Source organism: Carassius auratus, chromosome 11 (assembly GCF_003368295.1).
Source record: "Carassius auratus strain Wakin chromosome 11, ASM336829v1, whole genome shotgun sequence".
In the NCBI taxonomy this organism is placed as follows: domain Eukaryota; kingdom Metazoa; phylum Chordata; class Actinopteri; order Cypriniformes; family Cyprinidae; genus Carassius; species Carassius auratus.
In genome coordinates this window covers 17,683,513-17,710,972 of record NC_039253.1, presented here as the reverse complement: position 1 = coordinate 17,710,972, position 27,460 = coordinate 17,683,513, and the positions used below count along the sequence as shown (strand labels likewise).

Below are 27,460 nucleotides of genomic sequence, written 5' to 3'. Positions count from 1 at the left end.
GACCTGACCTGTTTAAAAGAGATGGTCTTCATCCCTCCTGGGGTGGCGCCACTCTTCTGTCTAGAAATATGGCAAATAGTCTTAGTGTTTATACTTGACTAACTGGGGCCCAGGTCAGGAAGCAGACAGACTGGCTAAACCGACCGTCTGCTAGCTGCCTCCCGTCACAGAGGTCAGTTAATTCTCAGCACATAGAGACTCTTTCACCTAGATATCACACTATAGAGACTGTGTCTGTTCCACGAACTAGAAAATACAAAAAACGTCCAAACCAAGTTAAGGTTAACAATTTAATTGAGGTTCAACAAATAAAAAACAAATGCAATATGGATAAACAAATAATAAAGATTGGCTTATTGAATATCAGATCCATTTCTACGAAAACACTTTTTGTAAATAATATGATAACTGATCATAATATAGATGTGCTCTGCTTGACAGAAACCTGGCTAAAACCTGATGATTACATTATTTTAAATGAGTCCACCCCCCAAGATTATTGTTATAAACACGAGCCACGTCTAAAAGGCAAAGGGGGAGGAGTTGCTTCAATTTATAATAACGTTTTCAGGATTTCTCAGAGGGCAGGCTTCAAGTATAACTCGTTTGAAGTAATGGTGCTTCATATAACATTATCCAGAGAAACCAATGTTAATGATAAATCCCCTGTTATGTTTGTACTGGCTACTGTATACAGGCCACCAGGGCACCATACAGACTTTATTAAAGAGTTTGGTGATTTTACATCCGAGTTAGTTCTGGCTGCAGATAAAGTCTTAATAGTTGGTGATTTTAATATCCATGTCGATAATGAAAAAGATGCATTGGGATCAGCATTTATAGACATTCTGAACTCTATTGGTGTTAGACAACACGTTTCAGGACCTACTCATTGTCGAAATCATACTCTAGATTTAATACTGTCACATGGAATTGATGTTGATAGTGTTGAAATTATTCAGCCAAGTGATGATATCTCAGATCATTATTTAGTTCTGTGTAAACTTCATATAGCCAAAATTGTAAATTCTACTTCTTGTTACAAGTATCGAAGAACCATCACTTCTACCACAAAAGACTGCTTTTTAAGTTATCTTCCTGATGTATCCGAATTCCTTAGCATATCCAAAACCTCAGAACAACTTGATGATGTAACAGAAACTATGGACTCTCTCTTTTCTAGCACTTTAAATACAGTTGCTCCTTTACGCTTAAGGAAGGTTAAGGAAAACAGTTTGACACCATGGTATAATGAGCATACTCGCACCCTAAAGAGAGCAGCCCGAAAAATGGAGCGCAGCTGGAGGAAAACAAAACTAGAGGTATTTCGTATTGCTTGGCGGGAAAGTAGCATATCCTACCGAAAAGCATTAAAAACTGCTAGATCTGATTACTTTTCTTCTCTTTTAGAAGAAAACAAACATAACCCCAGGTATTTATTCAATACAGTGGCTAAATTAACGAAAAATAAAGCCTCAACAAGTGTTGACATTTCCCAACACCACAGCAGTAATGACTTTATGAACTACTTTACTTCTAAAATCGATACTATTAGAGATAAAATTGCAACCATTCAGCCGTCAGCTACAGTTTCACATCAGACAGTGCACTATACACCCCCTGAGGAACAGTTCCACTCATTCTCTACTATAGGAGAGGAAGAATTGTATAAACTTGTTAAATCATCTAAACTTACAACATGTATGTTAGACCCTATACCATCTAAGCTCTTAAAAGAGGTGCTTCCAGAAGTCATAGGTCCTCTTCTGACTATTATTAATTCCTCATTGTCATTAGGATATGTCCCCAAAACCTTCAAACTGGCTGTTATTAAGCCTCTCATAAAAAAGCCACAACTTGACCCCAGAGAACTAGTTAATTATAGACCAATCTCGAATCTCCCTTTTCTGTCCAAGATACTAGAAAAGGTGGTATCCTCACAATTATATTCCTTCTTAGAGAAAAATGGTATATGTGAGGATTTCCAGTCAGGATTTAGACCATATCATAGTACTGAAACTGCTCTCCTTAGAGTTACAAATGATCTGCTCTTATCATCTGATCGTGGGTGTATCTCTCTATTAGTTTTATTGGATCTTAGTGCTGCGTTTGACACAATTGACCACAACATTCTTTTGCATAGACTTGAACACTTTGTTGGCATCAGTGGAAGTGCATTAGCATGGTTTAAATCGTACTTATATGACCGCCATCAGTTCGTAGCAGTGAATGAAGATGTATCATATCGATCACAAGTGCAGTATGGAGTACCTCAAGGCTCAGTTCTAGGGCCGCTACTCTTCACGCTTTATATGTTACCCTTGGGAGATATCATCAGGAAACATGGTGTTAGCTTTCACTGTTATGCTGATGATACGCAGCTCTATATTTCCTCGCAGCCCGGTGAAACACACCAATTTGAAAAACTAATGGAATGCATAGTCGATATAAAAAAAAAAAAAAAAAAAAAAAATTGGATGACGAGTAATTTCTTACTGCTAAATTCAGAAAAAACAGAGGTGTTAATCATAGGGCCTAAAAACTCTACTTGTAATAACCTAGAACACTGTCTAAGACTTGATGGTTGCTCTGTCAATTCTTCGTCATCAGTTAGGAACCTAGGTGTGATACTTGATCGCAATCTTTCCTTAGAAAGCCACGTTTCTAGCATTTGTAAAACTGCATTTTACCATCTCAAAAATATATCTAAATTACGGCCTATGCTCTCAATGTCAAATGCAGAAATGTTAATCCATGCATTTATGACTTCAAGGTTAGACTATTGTAATGCTTTATTGGGTGGTTGTTCTGCACGCTTGGTAAACAAACTACAGCTAGTCCAAAATGCAGCAGCAAGAGTTCTTACTAGAACCAGGAAGTATGACCATATTAGCCCGGTCCTGTCCACACTGCACTGGCTCCCTATCAAACATCGTATAGATTTTAAAATATTGCTTATTACTTATAAAGCCCTGAATGGTTTAGCACCTCAGTATTTGAATGAGCTCCTTTTACATTATACTCCTCTACGTCCGCTACGTTCTCAAAACTCAGGCAATTTGATAATACCTAGAATATCAAAATCAACTGCGGGCGGCAGATCCTTTTCCTATTTGGCGCCTAAACTCTGGAATAACCTACCTAACATTGTTCGGGAGGCAGACACACTCTTGCAGTTTAAATCTAGATTAAAGACCCATCTCTTTAACCCTGGCTTACACATAACATACTAATATGCTTTTAATATCCAAATCCGTTAAAGGATTTTTAGGCTGCATTAATTAGGTAAACTGGAACCGGAACACTTCACATAACACCGTACTTTCTACATCATTAGAAGAATGGCATCTACGCTAATATTTGTCTGTTTCTCTCTTGTTCCGAGGTCACCGTGGCCACGAGATCCAGTCTGTGTCCAGATCAGAGGGTCACTGCAGTCACCCGGATCCAGTACGTATCCAGACCAGATGGTGGATCAGCACCTAGAAAGGACCTCTACATCCCTGAAAGACAGCGGAGACCAGGACAACTGGAGCCCCAGATACAGATCCCCTGTAAAGACCTTGTCTCAGAGGAGCACCAGGACAAGACCACAGGAAACAGATGATTCTTCTGCACAATCTGACTTTGCTGCAGCCTGGAATTGAACTACTGGTTTCGTCTGGTCAGAGGAGAACTGACCCCCCAACTGAGCCTGGTTTCTCCCAAGGTTTTTTTCTCCATTCTGTCACTGATGGAGTTTCGGTTCCTTGCCGCTGTCGCCTCTGGCTTGCTTAGTTGGGGTCACTTCATCTACAGCGATATCATTGACTTGATTGCAAATTAAAACAGACACTATTTCAACTGAACAGAGATGACATAACTAAATTCAATGATGAACTGCCTTTAACTATCATTTTGCATTATTGAGACACTGTTTTCCAAATGAATGTTGTTCAGTGCTTTGGCGCAATGTATTTTGTTTAAAGCACTATATAAATAAAGGTGATTGATTGATTGATTGATTGGCTGGATGATTGGATGTTAGGTTGGTTGGTTGTATGTTTGGTTGGTTGGTTGGTTGGATGGATGGTTGGTTGGTTGGTTCATTGATTGGTTGTTTGGATGGTTGGTTGGATGGATGGTTGGTTTGTTGATTGGTTGAATGGTTGGATGGTTGGATGTTTGGTTGGTTGGATGAATGGATTTTTTTTGGTTGGCTGGATGGATGGATGGATGGTTGGATGGTTGTTTGGTTGGTTCATTGATTGGTTGTTTGGTTGGTTGGTTGTTTGGTTGGTTGGATGGTTGGTTGGTTCATTGATTGGCTGGATGATTGGATGTTAGGTTGGTTGGATGGATGGTTGGTTGGTTGGTTCATTGATTGATTGTTAAACAATTCATTGGTTGAATGGTTGGTTGTATATTTGTCTGGTGGTTTGGTTGGTTGATTGTTTGGTTGATCAGTGTGTGTTCTGTCTCAGGTGGACGGCTTCTTCACGCTGGTCTTCGGTCTGGGCAGCATCAACACTCTGACCGTCATCAGCATCAGCAGATACATCAAGGGCTGTCACCCCAATAAAGGCAGGAGTGTGTCTCTCACAGCCTGGGCTCATCTGAGTCGATCCAGTCTAATCTGAGTGTGTGTGTTTGTGTGTGTGTTCACAGCTCACTGCATCACCAACACCGCTGTGCTGACGTCTGTCATCTTCATCTGGACAGGAGCCCTGTTCTGGTCCGGAGCGCCGATCCTGGGCTGGGGAAGCTACATGGGTCAGTGTGTGAAAGGGTTAACTGTGAGACGTCTTCTTCTCAGTCCACTTCTCTGTTATAACACTGTCAAACAGATAGAAGAAGACTTGAGATGTGCTTCAGTTACAAAAATATTATTTACTGAAGCAGCAGAAATAAAGAGGGACCAAATACACACGTATTTTTATTAATAATTCTAACTCATTTAGTTGAAAATTATAAATATTAATATCATAATTTGTTTTAGATATTATTTATTATTATTATAAGACTTATTTAAAGACTTAAAATTATAAAACAATTTATAATGCATATGTAATACAAAAATATAATTATGTAATTATTTTATAAAATTATATAATTATAATATAAGTGTGAAAGGGTTAACTGTGTGTTCTGGTCAGATCGTGGATATGGCACGTGTGAGATCGACTGGGTCAAAGCCAACTACTCCACCATCCACAAGTCCTTCATCATCTCCATCCTCATCTTCTGCTTCTTCATCCCCGTGCTGATCATGCTGTTCTCGTACATCTCCATCATCAACACGGTGAAGAGAGGAAACGCCAGGTCAGCCGAGAGAGATCTGACCGACAGACAGCGCAAGATCGAGAGAGACGTCACTGTCGTGAGTCACAGAGCCTTACTCTAGAAAACCATCAGTCACTTCCTTCTCTTAGAAACATAATACAACTATGCAACGTTTTTAATAACGTTCTCCTTTCAATGTATCTATTAAAATACCCGTTTAAATACAAATACTTTCATATTTTAGATAATGTTTTTTACACAACTTTAAGATTTGTGATAATAATATACAATCTGTTGATATTTATTAACTTATTCTGAGATTACTTAAAATCATTTCAACCCAAAGGGTTATAAACAAGATTTACATATAAAAATGTATTACATAAATTAATCATATACCTTCTATATGGAAACTTATTACAGAATTAAAAAAAAAGATTTAAAAAAAGATAAGCTAATTGCAACTTTTTAACTCTCTTTCTCTCTTTGAATAATAAATGTATGAGATTTTTTTAAATAAACATGAATCGTGTAAAGAAACATTAAATACTCATTATTATTTGCTCTGAAATTACTTTTTAACTCACAATTCTGACTTTTATTCTTTCACTTTTTAAAAATGTATTATTATTATTATTAAATTAATTCATTCCATAAAAAAGATATAAACGTGCAATTTATAAAAAATAATAAAAAAAAATAATAAATTAAATGTATATATATGTATATATATAGTAATTATTTAATATTCATATTTAAAATATAATTATTATATAATATAAAAAATATTTATATTGAATATATTAATATATAATAATAATATATTTCATATGTTAAAATATATAATAAGTGATGAAACTGTTGTTGTCTCAGGTGTCTATAGTGATCTGCACGGCCTTCATCCTGGCCTGGTCTCCGTACGCGGTCGTGTCCATGTGGTCAGCGTGTGGTTTCCACGTGCCGAGTCTCACCAGCATCTTCACGCGGCTCTTCGCCAAATCCGCCAGCTTCTACAACCCTCTCATCTACTTCGGCCTGAGCTCCAAGTTCCGGCGAGACGTGCGCGTGCTGCTGCCCTGCGGCGGAGAGACCACAGACGCCGTCAAGCTCAAGCGCTTCAAGAAGATCCAGAGATTCAGAGCCGAGGAGAACCGCCAATTACACAAGCACCAGAGAAAACCCCCTCTGGCAAACCCCGCCCCCGGCCCCGCCCCCGCTGTGTGCAGTCACCTGGAGACTCCGCCCCCCGCAGGTGCACAGGTGTTCTTCATCAACGCGCCCGAGCCGCCAGACACACCGGAGTCCGAGTGCGTCAGACTCTAGATCACACTCGCATTATTATTATTATTATTAAACACCTGCAAAATTAAGGTTTTTGTTTAATTAACATGTGTCCCTGCAGCACAGAAGCAGTCATCAGTGTCACAGACGTATATTTGTAGAAACAGACAACAATACATTGTATGAGTCACAATTATACATTTCTCTTTTATGACAAAAATCATTAGGATATTACGTAAAGATCATGTTCATGAAGATATTTAGTAAACTTCCTACTGTAAATATATCAAAACTTCATTTTTGATTAGTAATATGCATTGCTAAGAATTCATTTGAACAACTTTAAAGATGATTTTCTCAATATTTAGATTTTTCTTTGCTCCCTCAGATTCCAGATTTTCAAATAATTGCATCTCAGACAAATATTGTCATTTGCTAAGAAACTGTCTGTCTGTCTGTCTGTCTGTCTGTCTGTCTGTCTGTCTGTCTGTCTGTCTGTCTGTCTGTATGTATGTATGTCTGTATGTATGTATGTATGTATGTGGTGTTGGTGCAGTGGATAAGACACACGCCTTTGGTGTGAGAGACCTGGGTTCAAATCCACTGTGAGTCACCCGACACTTAACCCCTACTTGCTCCGGAGGTGTGTGACCTCTGACATATATATATCAATTGTAAGTTGCTTTTGATAAAAGCCTCAGCTAAATGAATGTGTTAAAATGTTAATATTCATACAATGGAAATTATATATACAGTACATTATAAATATACACACCACACACACATATTATATACACAAAAACTTTTATTTTGGATGTGATTATTTTATTTTGGATGTGTATATGTGAACTGTTGTTTTGTTTTTTAATAAGCATGTTCATCAACATTAAGTGAAAAGTGACATTCAGTCCTGTATGGTGTTGAAGGGGGCGAGAGAACTGTACATGCACTCCCCCCACCCACAATTCCGTCTGGCCCTGGACTAGAACTCACAACCTTTTGAATGGGAGTCTGACTCTCTAACCATTAGGCCACAACTTCCCCTCCCTTAATAAAGAGTTTTGTGCGTATATGAAAATATAAAAAAAAAAATCATAAAAAAAAATTTTGGAGTGAAAAACTTTCCTGATTTTTTCTTAGAGATTTTATGGCGTTTAATAATCTTGGTTAACATCAATTTCAACATTTAATTAAACATTTTTAAAATCAAACGTTGTATTTTATTTATCTTTTTAAATTGGTTAAAAATAATTCAAATAAAATGAAAATGTCATTCCCAGACTCAAAACCTCAAACCCTACTTATGTTATTTTATTAGGAGTGCATGAAGGAAAAAGTATTAAAATATAGGCTATTAAAGTGTATAATCATAAAGTTTAATAGCCTACATTTTAATACAGAAAAAACAAGAAAATATAACAATAAATAAAAAAAACACATATACACATTAATTCACATAGGAAATACAACAGTTGAAATAAAAATATTTTGTAACATTATAAATGTCTTAACTTCTGATAAATTCAATGCATTTATATTAATAAAATATTAATAAAAAGGCTCATTAAGAGTGACAAAAAAGAAAAAAGGAATGATTTTAAGGTTGATGAGAAGCTAATCTTTTAACTGTTGATCTATCAATCGTTTAAAATATAATAAAATAATTACTATTATTATTTTATCATCATCATCAAAACAAATAAGCATTATGTATATGTAGCTCTTACAATAGATAAGATATAAAACAAGAAACAAAACAAAGTTTATTATTTTTACATGAAGTAGAAAAAATAATCAACAAATGAATAAAAAAAAACGCTTATATAATTGAGAAAAGTATAATGACTGCTTTCAGTGTAGTTTTGATCTGATCCTGCAGCGCCATCTGGAGGACAAACTGAAGTACTGCAACAGCATCTGTGACGGGCGAACCGAAGCTTTTTGAAGGTTTGAATCAATTCAACCGATTGCTTTGCAATATGATTCACTGAATCGAAGCGCTCGTGACACCTACTGCTCAAAACTGTGTAGATGCAACAAAAACTCAAGCCAGACGTGCATAAAAACACCTTTAACCAACCAATTGTAAATGTTTAAATGTTTTTAATGCAATTAAATTATCATCTAAGCAAAAATGAAGAGTCTGTAAATTAGTTTTCAGGGGTTTTCTTCTGGTTATCAAATCCTTGAGTCATACTTTTAATCTTAAATACTCCGATGTCTCATAAAAAAAAAAAAAAACGATCCGAGATCGAGTAAAAACCATAGAAATTTCGAAGTGATGCCTGGTTTACAGAAATCACGTGACTTTGGCGGTTTGATTCGCGATCCGAATCACTGGTTTTAAACAAATGATTCGCGAAAAGATTCTAAGCTCCATGAAGCAGTGCTTCTATGAATAAGAACTGTGATTTAATCTTTAGTAGATCAGTCCATTTCTATATACTGGAATTCATAATTTTTTTTTATATAATCATAAATCAGAATAGAGCTGAAAAAATTATGAAAAAATGCTATATCTAAATCACACCAGGTTCATATTACACTTAATAAATTGAGTGTCATTCATTAAGAGTTAAGTTTTCCATCAGCGCAGGAACCTGAAAAACTCACAAACACACACATGAAATACAACATATTCTTTTATTATTGTATTATATTGATAAATGTCCATCTGAGGAAAAAATAAGAGAATACAACGAGAAATCAAGAATAAACAGTAATATTCATAATAAAATATGTACAAGAGGAGTATAGCATTTATTAACACGATCTTTCCAAACTCTCTCTATACAACCAAAGGGTTAAAAGTTCAGGCGCGTCCCGTCATGACATCATCGTCCAATCAAATCAGGTCATCGTTCCCTTCAAATACTCTGATGTTTCCGGTAAGCACGTCAATCGATCAGTAACCAAATAATCAGAAGCACTTTAGTATCTCCAGTAGCCGAGTTCCCATCTCTGACCAGCAGGTGGCGCAAACTAAACTCTCCCGCGCGACTAGTATCACAAATATTAGTTAATCTTCACTGTTAGCTTCGCAGGTTAATATACACTGTATTCTGGTTCATAAATAGAGTGTTGATCAATATTTTAAAACTATACATATTGAGATTCTTATATATCTAAAATTAATATGCACCAAAATGAACGAAATCAGAAAATATATTTACTAGTACGAAAACACGGACACGCACGCACGCACACGGTTCCCTAGCAACGTCCCAAACCGGCGCTATGTGCACGAGCTTAACGTTAAGTGCGCCTCGAATTTTAAAGGAATAGAATGAACAAATAAAAAAAAATATTTAATCACCGTCATGTCGATCAAATTCAGTTGTAATCTTTATGAAATGCACCGGTCAATGTGATGCAGCTTGTTTTCCACACCTTAAAATGCAAAAGAGCATCGTTGTGTCAAATGGGTTTGTACGGAAGGCCGTTTTCGCAATTCATAAAAGAAAGGTCTTTAAAAAAATAAACTCGCAATTCTGGGATTCTGAGAGAAAAAGAGTTGTTATTGTTCAAACTGCGATATAAACAATTCTCAGAAAAAAAAGAGAATTGCGAAATGTAAACACTAAATTCAGACTTTTTCTTATAATTGAGAGTTTCAATTGTGAGTTTAATATAAACTCATAATAAATAAACTCAGAATTGCGGGATAAAAAATTCGCAAATTTCTTCGGAAATCTAGGTTTACATTTCGCAATTCAGACTTTTTTTCCCGAGGATTTTAACATCTTGAAATTCGTACAATTTTTCGCCATGTAATAAATGAAAAATGTAATTGCGACTTTTTATCATCATGCAATTTGGATATAAACGTGCAAGTCTGAGATCAAAGTCAGAATTACAAGAAACTAAATAGCAAGAAACTCATTAATCAAAAATGTCCTTGTATTCTGATGGTCATAACTTCAATTCACAATTCAGGTTTTTTTTTGCCCATAGAATTTACTTCTTTTTTTTTTTTTTTTAAGGCCATCGTGACTTTCTCTCATGAATTTAGATCTTAAATTTCTAAAAGTACTAATTATGAGATAAAAATCAGCATTTACATTTATACCTTATTTTTTTTTATTCTGAGGCGAAAATAAATTGCAAGACGTTTACTAAATTGAGCAAAATGTCAAAACCTTTTTTTTATCGTGGCAGAGAAAAAAACAAGACAAAGTAAGACAAAAACTCAAAATTCTAACTCATAATTGCGAGTTTCTTCGCAAAATTTCCGACATTTCTTTATCCTGTGTCAGAAACAAGCTTCTATAAGTTTGCGGTGACATGAAGGTGAGTAAACAGTGATGGATTTCATATTTGTCTAAACTAGTCCTTTATCATCATTTGGTAGAGTAGCAAACTCGCGTTACTTTTCACAGACCTGAAGGAAACACACAAACACTTCGCTCGTCTTGTAGTGCTCATGTCATCAGTTAAAGGCAAACGATTCCCCATAAAAGCAGAAAATCTCTACCCTAGCAGTTAAAAACACGCACACACGCCCAAATAGTTCAAGTAATCACAGACAAATTCAAATAAACCAGAAGAGTTTAAATAAAAAACCTCAACCTGCAGGAAACTCGGGTTACGATCTGTTTGCAACCTCGGTCATACAATGATAAAAAACACTAGTATCTGCTTCAAACTATTACATATAAAATAGATTTCAAATTATTTTCAGCTAATACACAAACCACCACCTGTGCAGGTAGAGAAGGTGAGGATGAGTGAGCGTTTTTATGTACGTAACATAGCCGCTCGTCCCTTCCTGAAGCGAAATCCTAATGCATTGGCATTACAGGCAAAACAAGTACAAAAAAATAAAGGCAAAAAATAAATAAAAACAACAGATTTCAGACAAATATAGACTTCTGAATCATTGTACTTTTGAGTACAGCTTGTCAAAAACTGCAACACATTCAAACTATTATAAGACTTCTGCGCATTATCACTTTGACGAAGTTCAACGTATATTCAGTAACGGCTCTAAATCTAAAATTTTGTCTCCGTGTTTGTCGGTACATCACAATGTTGAGATGATTTCACAGAACAGGCGGGTTTCACTGGACCGACTGCAAACCCTCAAGAGAAACTGAAGTAAAATAACAGCGTAAATATTTAACGCAGCACTAAATCGAGACGTGCGTCCTGATGGTTGACGCTTGAATCTCAAGAACATCATCCAGGACGTATTTCACCACAAAAATCACAGAGTTATAAAAAAAACTGAGATCTAATAGTTTAACATTCTGACATTTTATAAAAAATGCCATCATGCAAAAAAAAAACCAAACAGGTTTTATTTTCTTGATTTTGGGGCGAAGTGAATCAAACGATGATGGATTTATATTTGGACACAAACATGGAGAAATTTAGTACTGCGGGTTATTGTTATGTTATATTATGTACAATTTGAATTCATTGTCTGCCAGACAAGAGATGCACTGAAATTGAGTTTTTAATACAATGCAATTCATTGCATCCCATCGAGATTTTGAATATAATGTGATGCATTTGGTCAGCATCGACTAAGAGAATCCGCATTTCTCGAGACTGTTTGTAGCAAAAGGCACGTCGTTAAAACGGAGCGAACGCAAGACGGGAAACCAGAGAGGAGAACTAAAACTGCAGAAGTGTGGGAGGCACCCGACTTCCTGTTGAGGCTGAACGGAGGAGGTCTGGAGGTTCCTCTGTGTTTGTTGGCCTCCCCTCCAGCACCCAGGCCTGCCCGGATCATCAGAGCGGTCCCTGCGAGTTCATCAGTTTGTGGAAGCAGTTTTGGTCAAAGTTCGAAGGTCATACGAAGACTTTGGCGAGGGCGTCGGCTCCGGCGCTGCCGATGTAGCACTTGGTGGGGTGGAACGCCACGTCGTTGATGGACTCGTCGAACTTCTTCCTGTGAGCCGTGAACTCCTGGATGCACGTCTTGCTCTCCATGTTCCAGAGACGCACCGAGCAGTCGTGACCTGAGACACAATCAACATCCGCTTAGTGTCACGGAATAGACATTACAAGAAAAAATATATCTCCAAGAAGCGATGGCGGGCCCGAGCTCTCAACGCAAACAAATGTATTTTATCAAACATGCAGGGGAAAATTTTATATTGTGAAATGTTATTAATATGATGTTAATATACATTAAAATGTTATTTATTTCTGTAACTCACAGCTGTATTTTCAGCATCTTTTTTTTTTTGGAACCTGAGATACTTTTTTCAGGATTCTTTGATGAATAAATAGTTGAAAAGAGGAGCATTTATTTCAAAATAGAAATATTTTCTAACAATATACTCTACTGTTCAAACATTTTTTTAAGAAACTAAAACTTTTATTCAGCAAGGATGTGTTAAATTGTTAGGAAGTGATAGCAAAGATTTATTTTGTTAGAAAAGATTTATATTTTTGAATAAATTCTGTTCTTTTTAAAACCTGAAAAAAGTATTGCAAAAAATATTTGGCAGCACAACTGTTGATAATTCTAATAATAAATCAGCAGATTAAAATTATTTCTGAAGATCATGTGATACTTTATACTGGAGTAATGATGATGAAATTCAGCTTTGCTTCACAGAAATAAACGATATTTTTCAGGATATTAAAATAGAAACCATTATTTTATATTGTAATAACATTTTAAATAATTAATTTTTAATTAATAAAAATAATAACATTTTTGATCAAATAAATGCATGCTTGATGAGCAGAAGAGTCTTCTTTAAAAACATTACAAGTCGTACTGACCCCAATAATGATAATGACATCAATGATGATAATTCAGGGAATCGTTACCAGTATATCACAAATGATAAGTAATGGCCATCCCTAATGAGCATTAATGTTTTTTTAATGACTATTATAATATGAACTGCTTGTATGTGGCATCAAGTCACTGTGATAATGAGTGAGTCATTGAGCGAATAATTCAACTGATTTGTTCAGACGGTTGATTCATTCAGAAGTGAAGCAAATGACTGCATTTATGAATGAGTCACTGAATTACTGACTCACTCAATTCATTCAAAATCCTGATTTACTCAGAAACAAAGCAAGTTACCGTCTTGATGAACAAGTCACTGAATCATTGACTCACTCAATTTGTTCAAACAGCTGATCCATAAGCCTCTTTATGAATGAGTCATTGAATCATTGACTCACTCAACTTGTTTAAATGGCTGATTTATTCAGAACTGAAGCCAGTGACTCTCTATGTCATCTGTATCACTGACTAAACCAATTCAATCAAAAACGTAGATTCGTTCAGAAACTGAGTGACTGCATTTATAAATGAGTCACTGAATCACTGACTCACACGATTTGTTCAAAAACATATTCATACAGAAACGAAGCCAGTGTCTGTCTTTGTGAATGAGTCACTGAATCATTGACTCACTCGAATCATTCAAAAACTTAGATTTGTTCAGAAACAAAGCAAGTGATTGCATTTATGAACGAGTCACTGAATCACTGACTTGCTCGATTCAAAAACTTGGGGTGGCTATGTTAAATGCATTAATCATTTTAACACATTTTTTTTATAATTAATCACATCAAATGAACACAATATATTAACACAGCCCTACTTATAATAAAAATACAGAAAATGCATAAACTGAACTATACAGGTCTTACATGCAAAGCGAAATCAGAGTGAACTGTTAACTCTTTGGAGTTGAACCTGAACTAATAAAAGAACAACATTACAAGTGTTTGCACGACTTGGCGTTCTCGAGTACTTACTACCAGACATCAGATAGAGACCGTTGGGATCCACCGCAAGACTGGTGACCGCATCCAGATGAGCCACCATCGAGTGAATCAACTTGCCTGGGAAGAAACAGCAACATATATTAATATATACATAAAAAAAACTATTTAACTATTTACGTTTTTTTTTAAAGCAGTCTCTTTATTGTTCACTCCTTAATCGTTTCTGTTAATGCGTTCCTCTGTATTTTTACTGTTCTGAAACAGTTTTGTCTTAAAAAATAAAATAAAATAAATAAAATATAGAAACACTAAGAAAGTCTGGTATCTTTATGTTTAGTCATCATATCCAATACAGCATCATCTTTTCTAATAAGATTTTGGCCAAATGTATTAAACGAAAAACTGTCAACGCTTTAAAAATATCAAAGTATTTTTTTCAAGACATTTAAAAATGTTTGCTAAATGGTTAAGAAAAAAATGCTACTCGTATAAAATTACGTATTGAGAGAAAAAACACAAGTTGCGTAGGCTGTGCGTCGTATTTTATTATTACAGTCAGAAATAATGCAGGCTAAAATACCGTTAATATAAAGCGAAATGTTATCAAACATTATAAACACAACTAGGCTATTTTAGTTATGAACATCCTCTAAAGTTATTAGTATTTATGCTATAAAACATCAAGCTAAAGCAAATTAATTTAAAAGTGAAACTGAATTGTTTTCCCTTCTAAGAGAGGAAACTTTATAATTTATGGTCATACAGCTAAAAGCAAAACATTATTCAAAAAAGGTAAACGCAAAAAAAAAAAAAAAAAACAACAACTGTAAAATAACAAAAATAGCTTTCTTTTTTGTTTTCCTTTCCATGAACTTTGGATCTTGTCAAAATGAACTGGAACTCGGCACAATTTCTTCTTTTGCGTTGTTAATATTTAACATATTTACTGCTACATTTTCTCTTAATGTAATCCAAATGTTTGATGGTTCGGGACATATTCTTGGAAAAACTCTATATGTTTGGTGTGCTAATGATATGTGCACACCAAACACAAAGAGGATATACTCATTGAGTTATTGCTTGTGGGATGTTTTCTTGTCATTTGCGCAAATAAAATCATTGGTAATGCTCTCCGGTTCAGAGCCCTGGGTCTTTTTTATAATAACACAAATCGATATTTTTATTCATCAAGGATGCATGAAACTGAAAAAAAATTACAGTAAAGACATTTATAATGTTATTAAAGATTTCTATTTCTGATAAATGCTGTTCTTCTGAAATTTATATTCATCTGTGAATCCTAAAACAAATAAAATGTATCACAGTTTCCACAACATTATTTTGCAGCACAACTTTGTTTAACATCATATTATTCTGATTTCTGAAGATCATGTGACACTGAAGACTGGAGGAATGATGCTGAAAATACAGCAGAGCATCACAGAAATACATTACACTTTAACACAGATTCACAGAATTTTTTTTATTTAAATTATAATAATATTTAACTGTTTTACTGTATTTTTTATCTAATAACTTTCAAGACTTAAAAAACTATTTTTTTTTTTAAATAAATGTAATTATTCCAAACTTTTGAACAATAGCGTTTGTATGTGGGTGTGTGTATAAATACATTTACATATATATTCTAAAACTAATAATAATCAACATAATAATAACAAAAACATCATTAATGGACCGTTTTCACAAGACTGTGTTAAACGGCCATCAACATCGAAATTTCTCGAAAAGTTTTTCATTTTTGTATTTTGAAGAATATTTATATTTACATTTAAAAAACTATTATTTGTACCCCTTTTTTTTCTTTAATTGAAAGTTACCAAAACAGTTTTCTTTTGCTATTTTTAGCAAATGGGAATGCAAAAAAATATTTGTAGTACTTTCCCATTCACTGCTCTTCAAGTTAACCCAACTACGACGACTTCGGCTACTGAGAAACCCCGGAAATGTGAAAGGGTCCCTAATCAAAGTAATAACACTAATAAAGTTAAGCGGTTTAGTCTGAGCTGTGTTGGGTCACCTGTGTTGTTGTCGTAGAAGCGGATGTGTCGGTCCTCCTGTGCTGTGATGCTGATGGGAAGCGTCGGGTGACTGAGCACTTTATTAATCTGACACGGTGCATCTGAACATCAAACACATCAACATCAGAGAGCATCATGGGACTTTTCCCTTCATTGATAATTAGACTATTATAATTAGATGCATTGAGATTTCTGGATTATTTTCTATGTCAAGTATCAATAAACTAAAAGGGATGATGTCACTAGTGTGAGAACATAAGTTTCAGGTTTCCAGAGTCCAGAAACATGTGGCTATGATCTCAGAAACTGTCGTACCGGGTTCTCCGGCCGCTTGCGACTCGAGCTCCAGCACCAGCTGTCGTGTCTCCATGTTGAAGATCCCCGTCCGGCCGTTAGTGAAGGATGTGACCATGTGAGCCGGATCACTGCAGACCAGATCCACCGACGACGGGACGCCCAGCTCTGAAACACACAGAAAACAAATCTGTCATGAGTCTGGGCTTGCATTAAATTCACTGCTGAGATCTTCCCAACATAATCACCAATCCAAGACAAAACAACAGCAATTCATAAACTAACTGTTTTTTTGTTTAAACTGATGTGCAATAAATTGTTCTTTATTTTTCAATAAAGTTAATTTATAAATGTCATTCATCACGAATGACAGTAGGAACAACAACAACAAATTAATTCATAAAATAAATATTATTTTTAGTGCTGTCAAGCGATAAATCTCATCCAAAATATTCAGATTTTGTAGTTTTTTTAAAAGCTGATAGCTATTAAGGTGGGTTAGGGGGTTAGTTGATATTATATTAGTTAGAAATATTTTACTATATATATTGTAATTCATCAGAAAGTAATAAGCGTTGTCAAACGATTAATTGGGATTAATCCAAAATATTTATTGTTTACATAATATATCTGTGTGTACTTTTCAATAATAAAAAAAAATAGTTTGCAACTGTAGTGTGAGCCAACTTTTTAAATTTTTACTTTATTTTATTTTGGGGTCTATTTTAATGCTAAAATAAAATGAAATTAAAATATAATATTAAATTGAATATTTTTTCTTTATGAACCGATGTGTGGTAAATTATACTTCCACTTTATTAGATAGTCATTTTGGGTCCATTTTAGTGCTGATAGAATCTAACCATCATAATTAATTAAGAATTAAAAAGGATCATTCACTGATAAAAATAAAACAAATTTGGTATAATCCAAGTCATGAATGACAGTAAAACGAAACAAACAAAAACATTTTTTTTAAATTAAATTTATAAAATTAAATAACATATACATATACATATACATATATACATATATATATATACACACATATATATATATATATATATATATATATATATATATATATATATATATATATATATATATATATATATATATATATATATATATATATATATATAAATATTTTTTGTAAACTGATGTGTGGTAAATAATTCATTAATTCAAGACGTTGCTATGTTTGGGTAAATTTCAATGCTAAAATAAAAAATAAGATAAAAATCGAATATATATTAAAAATAAAAAAGTATAAAATATTTCTGTGTGGTAAATCCCTCTTTAAACAAACAAAAGATCATTCACAAACATAAAATATTATACAATTTGTGCTGTCAAAATTAGTGCGTTTATGCATGCAATACATTTTTTTAAACGCAGGGGCGGACCTTGGGTTGTCCACCCCAATCACAACTGTTGCTTTGGTCTCTTTTTTCTATTTTTTTCGAAACAAAAATTGTGTTTATTTAGATTTGCAGAATGACTTCACGGGCACAATAAACTGGACACCTGTACCGTTTCATTTTATTTAAAAGTGATTGATTTTTTTTATTTTTATGTCTCATACATTTTTTTAATTGATGGCTCTCATTTATACTGTAATGTATAATGGATAAAGCCAATGGTTAAATATAAGGGTGCATATGAAACACAAAAGTATATTTAAAAACCTTAAATGTTAGGTGAGAGTACATGCGATTAGTAAAAAAAAAATTAATCGATTGACAGCACTAAATAAAACAAAAAAACTTTAAGCTGTTATAAATTCACTGTAAACCTCGGCTTCACGGTTAATCCATACACATAGTAAGGTTTCACGAAATAAAACCGCGCAAATAAAGTGTAATGATATTAATAACAACAGTATTCTTCCACCAAACAATGTAGCTCCTCAGAAACAGTTGAGGTTGCTACAAAGTGGTTGCCGAGCAACACACAAACATAAACAAAGGTGAATGTTACATTGTAGAGTAATTTAGAACAGCTTTGAACTTGTCTCAGCCAATCAGAATCAAGGAGCGGAACTCTCTGTTTTCTGATAGTTGTTTTGGGGTGTGTTCAGTACCTTTGTTCTCGTTGAAGACAGCGATGGCGGGTGACGTATCCGCTGCGCTCCACAGCCTCACCGTCCCGTCAGCAGAGCACGACAGCAGTCTGTGATGAGCCGAGCTGTACACCAAACCCCAGACTGCATCTGTGTGTCCAGACAGCGCCCCCCGCAGCACCGACGGCTCTACAGCAGACACAGACACACACTTCATGATTCATTGCTAAGAACTTCATCTGAACAACTTTAAAGATGCTTTTCTAATTTTTTTTGCTCCCTCAGATTCCAGATTTTCAAATATTGTCCTCCGAACAAATCTTGAAAACGTGACTCTGATGACTGTTTTTGTGGTCCAGGGTCACACACGTGTTACACAATCACTCTCGGACACACACTGACGTCTGCAGGGGATCAGGGACGTACCGTATGAGTCGTACGGATCGATGTTGGGGCTCGGTGTGTTCCAGCACTGGATGGACGCGTCCAGACCGCCGCTGAAACACTGCTCACCGCTGGAGCTCATCACCACACACAGAACCGGACCCCTGACACCACACCAGAACAACACACAGACCACATTAGGACAAAACATATCTCGTTACGAAGCTTTCTGTCGCAGCTGAAGAACACAAGCATCAGCAGCCTACAGAACACTTACAAGAGGAACTTTTGCCTATGCTTTTAACAAAAATACCACAGGAAAAACAACTAGACAAAGGTTAATTTCAAATATTAAAGTGTTAAAGCCAAGTAAAGATTCAGTAATAAAACACGAACAAACATATCTATTAGCAATTAAATCACATTAAATGCAAACGCAGGAATTGTTAAGCAGAACCGAATTGAAATCGTCTTATTGAATATCTGGTTCTTGGAAATTCGGAACCGGTTTTTGATACCCAACTCTAGCGGATATAAGGTGTGAACGTGATTGAGATGTACCTGTGAGCCCTGAAAGTGTAGATGGGCTCCACATCCAGAGCGGCGCACCTGAAACAACAACAACAACAACATTGCTGAATAATGCTGAAACTGAAATAAAAACAAATTAAACATGAATAGTATTGTATAAATAGTACTATATAAAAAAATATATAATTTATCGTTATTAATCATTTGACAGCACAAGTAAATAGTAATATTAAACCTCAATGGTAATAAAAAAAAAAAAAAAACCTGAAATAAAAATGTTTATAAATTAATTAAAACCGTTGTCACGGTACCAACATTTCAGTATTCAAAACACAAAAATATGTTAATAAAATAAAAATAAACTTTTTATCACTAAAATAAAACCAATGCCATTCTATATACTTATTTCCAATTGTGTTTAAAGTTTTTCTACAAGTAATATAATTATGAAAAACAGTAACAAGTTTCACCCAAATTTAATTTGTCTTTTAATTAATTAAAATTAAACATTTAATTTTTTGGTAAATAAAGGGGATTTTCTAATAAAATTAAAACATGGAAGAAATATTGTGTGATTTATTTCTTTAAAAAAATAAAGTTTTATTAATTTTTCAACATTATTAGCAGTATCAATTACATTTTACTAAATAATATTTCTAGCACAATGCCTTTATGTAAAAATTGGTACAAACTCCGACTTGGTACAAATTAATTAATAAAAACTGATGCAAATATTAAAGGGATAGTTCACCTTCAGTTAGTCCCCATTGACTTGCAGTGTTTTTTTCCCTTTCTATGGAAGTCAATGGAGACCAGAAACTGAAGGTGAATTATCCCTTTAATGTTTAACTTCAATTTATTTTAAAAAAACTAATTTAATGAAAAAAAAAAAAACATGAATGAAACATGAATGAAAACCCCAGTATGATTCACAGTGTACTGAGTCTCTCACTTCTTGGCCGGAGCAGTTTTCTGCAGGTTCCACATCTTGAGCGTGTGATCTTCAGACGCGGTGATCAGAACCGGCTCGATGGGGTGAAACGCAAGACCACGGATCGAATCGAAGTGGTTCCTGAGCGTGAACTTGGGGTTCCACGTCTTCCGCAGAGCGTCTTTATTATTAGTGATCTGAGAAAAACATTCACAAATACAGAACAATTACACTGAAATTAATACTAGCTGTCATTGACTCATTATTCAGTCAGAATATAGGTGTATTAATAAAAAAAGGACATTTTTTAACATAGTATCAAATATATGTATGTATATATATATATGTATGTATATATATATATATATATATATATATATATATATATATATATATATATATATATATATATATATATATATATATAAAGCTAAAACAAAAAAAAACTATTTATGTATAATAAAAAAAAACAACTAAAAACAAAAAAATTGCTAGAGAAATAAAATTAAGAATAAAAAAATAAAAACATTAATAAAAACTATAATATTATCTCAATAATTATTTTGAGATTTTATTTTTATATTTCTGTTTTAATTTTAGTGTAAATGTTAGCAATTTTGTTGATTGTAAAAATATAATTATATAGTATTTTATATGATATAGTTTTAGTTAAGTAATTCAACAAAGATAAGAAATCTTGCCTTCGCAACAAGCTGAAATAAGTCAACTTTTATAAAGTAAATTTGTTTTTATTTAAACGCTAAAATCAAAATGAAAGTGGAAATAGTAAAAAATACAAACTGATATGCATCATGATATTAACATACATTATAATATAAATAAAAACTATAATAGTATCAACATCATCATCATTTTATTTTTATATCACGTTTGTAATTGAAGCTTTTTTTGTTTTTGTTTCGTATATAGTTTTTTAAAAAGTTTATTTATTTTAGTACTTCAACTTTAAAAACAATAAGAAACGTCGCATCGGCAGCTAGCGGAGTTTTTGCAACCACTTGAGATTTTTAGTCACACACTGTATTTTGTTTCAGCGGATGTGTGTTTAGTTTCCAGTATTGAGAGCGTGTTTATGGCGTGTGGACTCACATCGTAGGACAGACTCTCGGCCTCGTTGGCCACGCTGAGTCCGGCCAGCTCTCCGAGACCCAGCTCGCTCTCCAGAGCCTCGTCTGTTCCCATGAACGTCAGCGCTTCCACTGCACACACACACACACACAGGCAGGTTGTTTATTAGGCTACTGTCTCTTTAAGAGCGCACACATGCAGTACACATACCCTCGTCGGTGCGTCCCAGCGGGGGGTCACTGAGGCGGGGCATGCTGGGACGGGACGGAGGAGCCACCGGCGGCTGGATGGACGACAGATCCTCCGCGTCACGCAGGTTAGCTAACATATCCTGCAGCTTACAGCGGTTCGGCCCTGAAACACACCACAACAACCACTCCTCATCTGAGAAATTCAGCCCACCTTTCACCAAGATTTACAGTTTTCAACAACAGTTTTCTCCTTCTATGCTTCGTCTGGGACAGAGAAGCCCAAACGTTTTAATACAGGAGCCAAAGATCAAACTAACAAAAAGACAGAAGTAAATGGTGCATATATCCAACTATATTATATACAAATATATTACATTTATATATTTTATTTAATAATTAAACAAAAATTTAAACAGCAATTTTTTTAATTAATTTTTTGCTTATTTATCTGTATTATTTTATAAAAATAAAACAAACAAAAATGTAAATTAGATTTGAAGATATGGTGGATTTCAGTGGTTTTCTACACTTATCCAGGAGAAAGTCATATAATAAACACAGCTATACAGGAATATGATTATTGTAGTACTATATTACATAAAAATACACTACAGTTTATTTTAGTAAATAAATAAAAATATATTACATTTTATTTCTTTTAAATAAATAAACAAAAATATTTTTTTAATCTAACTCAATTTACAAAAATAAAATAAAAAACATATTAAAACAAAAATGATTTTATTGTCATCTAGTCAGATGTTCAATGGTTTTCTACCTCAACCAGGAGAAATACAGACAATAAACACTGATATACGCAAATACATTTTTATATTAATATTATATTCAAATGTATTAAATTGATTACACTGTATTTTTTTTAATAATAAAAAAATTATACCAAAAATGTATAATAATAATACCAAAGACATTGTAATTTACTGCTATAGTTTTTGTTAATACTTAAAATTAGATTTTACCATTATATTTTCTGATTTCATGTTAATTTTAGTTAGTTATAGTAATCTTATTGTATTTTTGTCATTTTTAGTAGTTCTATTTTTTTATACATCAAATAAATGAAGAAAAATATTTTTTTTTTTACATTTCATTTAACATTTATTTTATTTCATGTGGTGAAAACGGTTTTTATATATATTTTTTTAATTTGATTTAGTTAACTGTAATAACTGTGGGTCATCAAAGGTCATCAAAGGTCAACCTTGGTCGAGGCTTAGGGTTCAGTTTAACTTTGCTTTCCTGGTCAAAGGTGGACTGTTTTCTGATTTGGCACGATAATAAATCAGTCAGAATTAAATGGAAAGGAAATGAAGCACTGGAATAAAAATCAAGAGAGGAAAAATTAGAGTGATAATTGATAAAGTGAAGAAAGTAAGGGGCGGAGCCTGAGTATAAACACACCCCATCTACAGAGGGGCGGAGCAAACAAGCCACACCCCTCTCAGAGCACCAGCATAAATGCAAAGAGAGCAACAGAAATGAGCAGCTGAAGAACAAAATGAAGAACAGAAAGAGTAGTTGAGTGAGAGGTGCAGCTGGATCCTAAAGAAAAGTCGATGGGAGGAACAGAAGAACACAGGACGGATGAGCGACGGGGACGACTGAAGAGAGCGGCTGGATTCTTTCTCAAACTAGCCAATGGTTTATAAAAGAAATTATACAGATATATAAGAAGAAACTAGTGATAAACCGATATATCAGGCCAAATAAACCTTTCTGACATGAACAGCAACATCTAATGAATATATAAATGAGTGAATCTCACAACAAACATGACGTGTTCGGATCAGATATCAGAATAAAAATAGAGAAATTATGAATAAAAAAAAAAAAAGAGAATTATTCTGCAAAAAGAAAATGAAAAAATTAACTGTAAATTAAAGATACATTTACAAGAAAAAAGACTGCAAAAAAAATTTAAATAAAAAATACATTTAATTTAATAAAAAATTATATTTCAGTCTTCATGCTTCAAAAACGTAATTTTTTTAAAAATTATTTTTAATTAAAGTCAATTCTACACGATTATTTAAATGCATTATGATTTATTTTTATGAATATTAAACATATTTAACCCCCTTTTGTTTTTTACAGTAATCTAGTAAAACTTTTTTTTATTAATAACCAGTAAAAACTATTTGGGGTGCAAATAATGCAAAAAAAAAATAAAATAAAAGAAAGTCTTAATAGTCCTAAATGTATATATAAATATACATAACATATAAAAAAAATATCTTCTAAACTATAGTGATAACCTGTGATTACGTGAGAAAGTGTCTGAATGAACCAGTTTTGACTGTTTGTCCCTGAAACACGACCTGGCCGTGTTTGTGTGAGATCGCAGATATCGGTTGAGCACTAGAAGAAACCAAAGAGTGAAGAAAGCAAGAGGCGGCGGCGAGCGAGAGGTTCCTGTCCCACTTACTCTTCACCCCTTTCTTGCCCTTGCGCTCCTTCTTGTACTGTTCCTTGAGTTTAGAGATCAGACCCTCATCCACGTCCCAGGACTCAGACGAGGGGCTCTGCTCTTCCTTCTCTACACGGAGGAGGGAGGAAGACACGTTACACGCCTGACTCGGATCCAGACGTGTGCAGCTATCATTACGTCTGTGTGAACGTCCTGAACACTGCTGAACTCATGAGACACACACGGAGAGATCTGACAGCAGATGAAACCCTTCACAGGTGTGTGAACCAGAAAACACAGTCCAGTTCTCTTCAGAGACTCACCAGAGATGGATTGAGGGGTAGGGAGTGTGTGTGTGTGTGAGTGTGAGTGTGTGTCTGTGTGTGTGTGTGTGTGTGTGTGTGTATAATGACATGGGTATGACACAGGTATTACAAGGAGAGGGAGACTTATGAGGACATAACCCATGTCCCCATTTTTCAAAACACTTATAAATCATACAGAATGAGTTTTTTTGAGAAAGTAAAAATGCAGAAAGTTTCCTGTGAGGGTTAGGGTTAGGTGTAGGGTTGGTGAAGGGAGATAGAATATACAGTTTGTACAGAATAAAAACCATTACACCTATGGGATGAACACACTTTACACAAAAACAAACATGTGTGTGTGTGTGTGTGTGTGTGTGAGTGTGAGTGTGTGTGCGTGTTTGTGTGTGTAAGTGTGTGTGAACGTGAGTGTGTGTGAGCATGAGTGTGTGTGTGTGAGTGTGTGTGTGTGAGTGTGTGAGCGTTAGTGAGTGAGAGTGTGAGTGTGTGTGTGTGTTTGTGTAAGTGTGTGTGAACGTGAGTGTGTGTGAGCGTGAGTGTGTGTGTGTGAGTGTGTGTGTGTGAGTGTGTGAGCGTTAGTGAGTGAGAGTGTGAGTGTGTGTGTGTGTTTGTGTAAGTGTGTGTGAACGTGAGTGTGTGTGAGCGTGAGTGTGTGTGTGTGTGTGTGTGAGCGTGAGTGTGTGTGTGTGAGCGTTAGTGAGCGAGAGTCTGTGTGTGAGTGTGTGTGTGTGTGTGTGAGCGTTAGTGAGTGAGAGTGTGTGTGTGAGTGTGTGTGTGAGCGTGAGTGTGAGCGTGAGTGTGTGTGTGAGTGTGTGAGCGTTAGTGAGTGAGAGTGTGTGTGTGAGTGTGTGAGCGTTAGTGAGTGAGAGTGTGAGTGTGTGTGAGTGTGTGTGTGCGTTAGTGAGTGAGAGTGTGTGTGTGAGCGTTAGTGAGCGAGAGTATGTGTGTGAGCGTGAGTGTGTGTGAGAGAGAGTGTGCGTGTGTGTGTGCACGTGTGTAAGTGTGTGTGAACGTGAGTGTGTGTGAGAGAGTGTGTGAGAGTGTGTGTGTGTGAGCGTTAGTGAGCGAGAGTATGTGTGTGAGCGTGAGTGTGTGTGAGTGTGTGTGTGAGAGAGAGAGTGTGCGTGTGTGTGTGCACGTGTGTGTGAACGTGAGTGTGTGTGAGAGAGAGTGTGTGAGTGTGTGTGAGTGTGAGTGTGTGTGAGTATCTGTGTGAGCGTGTGTGTGTTTGTGAGAGTGTGTGACTGTGAGTGTTCTGGGTGTGTGTGTGAGAGAGAGAGTGAGTGTGTGTGTTTGTGTGAGAGTGTGTGAGTGTGAGTGTTCTGGGTGTGTGTGTGAGAGAGAGAGTGAGTGTGTGTGTGAGTGTAAGTGTGTGTGAACGTGAGTGTGTGTGTGTGTGTTTGTGTGTGAGTGTGCTGAGTGAGTGTGTGTGAGAGTGAGTGTGTGAGTGAGTGTGTGTGAGTGAGTGTGTGTGAGAGTGAGTGTGTGAGTGAGTGTGTGTGTGAGTGTAAGTGTGTGTGAACGTGAGTGTGTGTGTGTGTGTGTGAAACACAGGAGGAGACAGAACTCAAACACACTCAGTTCATCTGATGCTGCTGTGAAACTGAAACAGTCATCGACTGCAGAGAAAGCAGCAGCAGCTGGTGTTTGTTCCTGTAGGATTCTGGGAAACATGACTAATAACCTGCAGGACTGCTTTAAACCACTTCTCCGAGGATTTCAGTCTCACAGTCACTGTACGCTAAATCAACCAGAGGAAAGTCTACGATAAAAGATCTAATTCATATCATCACTGTAAACTAAATATGGGTTTTTTTTTGTTAATAGAAAACTATGATTAAATGTTCTGATATTTTACTAGTGTGCTATCCCTGTATAACTATTACACCTTTTGTTTCTTTCTCTGAATCGTGTGGAGTGTATTCCTGCTTGCTTCTGCTAGTTTACATGTTTATTTTTATTTGCATGTGTATTTTTCCCTCAAGATTGTGACTATTTTTGCTGGAATATGTTTTCTATGTGGACTGCAGCTGAAAACAAGCCCTAATTACTAAATCTGGCTCATTTGCATGATATATTTGAGTACTTGTGTTAATTAATGTGCACTGTCCCTTTTAAAATAAAAATAAAGCACACAGATATTCTCAAAGAAAACTGCTGTTTTAAATGATAAAACTATATCACATTTTTTACTGTATTTTGATCAAATAAATGCTCCTCGGGGAGCAGGCGTGCGATCACAAACCTCTGCCTGATCTCTGTCAGTGTATTCTGTTGTGCATGTGTTGTGTTTTAGCAGGAAGAGAGCGGACCCTCACCCCAGTCGGAGGACGGCGCTTCAGACGAGCCCTCCATGTCCTCACTGTTGGCCAGGAAGTCGAATCCCTTCAGGACCTCGTCTGTGTCCAAGTCATCGCTCATGTCAGCTGAGGAAGAGGAGGGAGACGGAGACACCTTCCTCCTCACCATCTAGGACAGGAAGAGGACGTGTGAGCGAGGGCAGAGGGTGTAACTCACATCTTCTGGCTCTCCGTCTGAACATTAACTCACGGTGGAGAGGTCCACCACGCTCTTGTTCTGTCCCTCGCTGTCTTCATCCTCGTCTTCATCGCTGAACTCTGCGGCTGCTTTCTCGATGAACTTGAAGGCTTCCAGCACCGAGACGGAGTCCGACATCTCCGCTTTACTGCGGGTCCAATCCACAAACACAGAGAGATACGAGCAACACAGAGAGAAGGGAAGAATGAATATTGGCCAACGGTGAGTAACAAATAATTAAGGACTCATACATCTTTAGTAATTTGAACAAACAAATAAATAGAGGCAGATCTATCTTCAGGTAGGAATAGGGATGTCAAATTTCGATTATTTCCATGATCGATCGTCGTTTAAATTAACGATCAATTAATCGATTAATCGTTAACCATAATACTGC

At 35.4% G+C, this 27,460-nt stretch overlaps 2 protein-coding genes across 2 annotated transcripts in view; one reads left to right on the top strand and one right to left on the bottom strand.

The window, feature by feature from the left end:
• The window catches only part of LOC113111260 (opsin-5-like), an 11,098-nt gene extending 4,401 nt beyond the window's left edge, over window positions 1-6,697 (top strand). The window contains exons 3-6 of the mRNA XM_026275863.1: window positions 4,464-4,563; window positions 4,648-4,752; window positions 5,136-5,359; window positions 6,136-6,697. Of these exons, the coding sequence (XP_026131648.1) occupies window positions 4,464-4,563; window positions 4,648-4,752; window positions 5,136-5,359; window positions 6,136-6,585 (879 nt within the window). The 3' untranslated portion in view covers window positions 6,586-6,697. The remainder of the gene's footprint in view (window positions 1-4,463; window positions 4,564-4,647; window positions 4,753-5,135; window positions 5,360-6,135) is intronic.
• A 2,470-nt stretch (window positions 6,698-9,167) lies between these two features.
• Window positions 9,168-27,211, bottom strand: LOC113111258 (striatin; the record flags this gene model as incomplete). Its single annotated transcript, XM_026275862.1, is given in 13 exon segments — window positions 9,168-12,509; window positions 14,281-14,367; window positions 16,292-16,393; window positions 16,608-16,754; window positions 18,670-18,837; window positions 19,075-19,196; window positions 19,594-19,641; window positions 20,516-20,691; window positions 21,605-21,714; window positions 21,794-21,937; window positions 24,221-24,331; window positions 26,844-26,994; window positions 27,076-27,211. Coding segments are annotated over 13 exon segments (1,672 nt in total), but the record flags the coding sequence as incomplete, so codon positions are not given.
• Window positions 27,212-27,460: the final 249 nt, after the last annotated feature.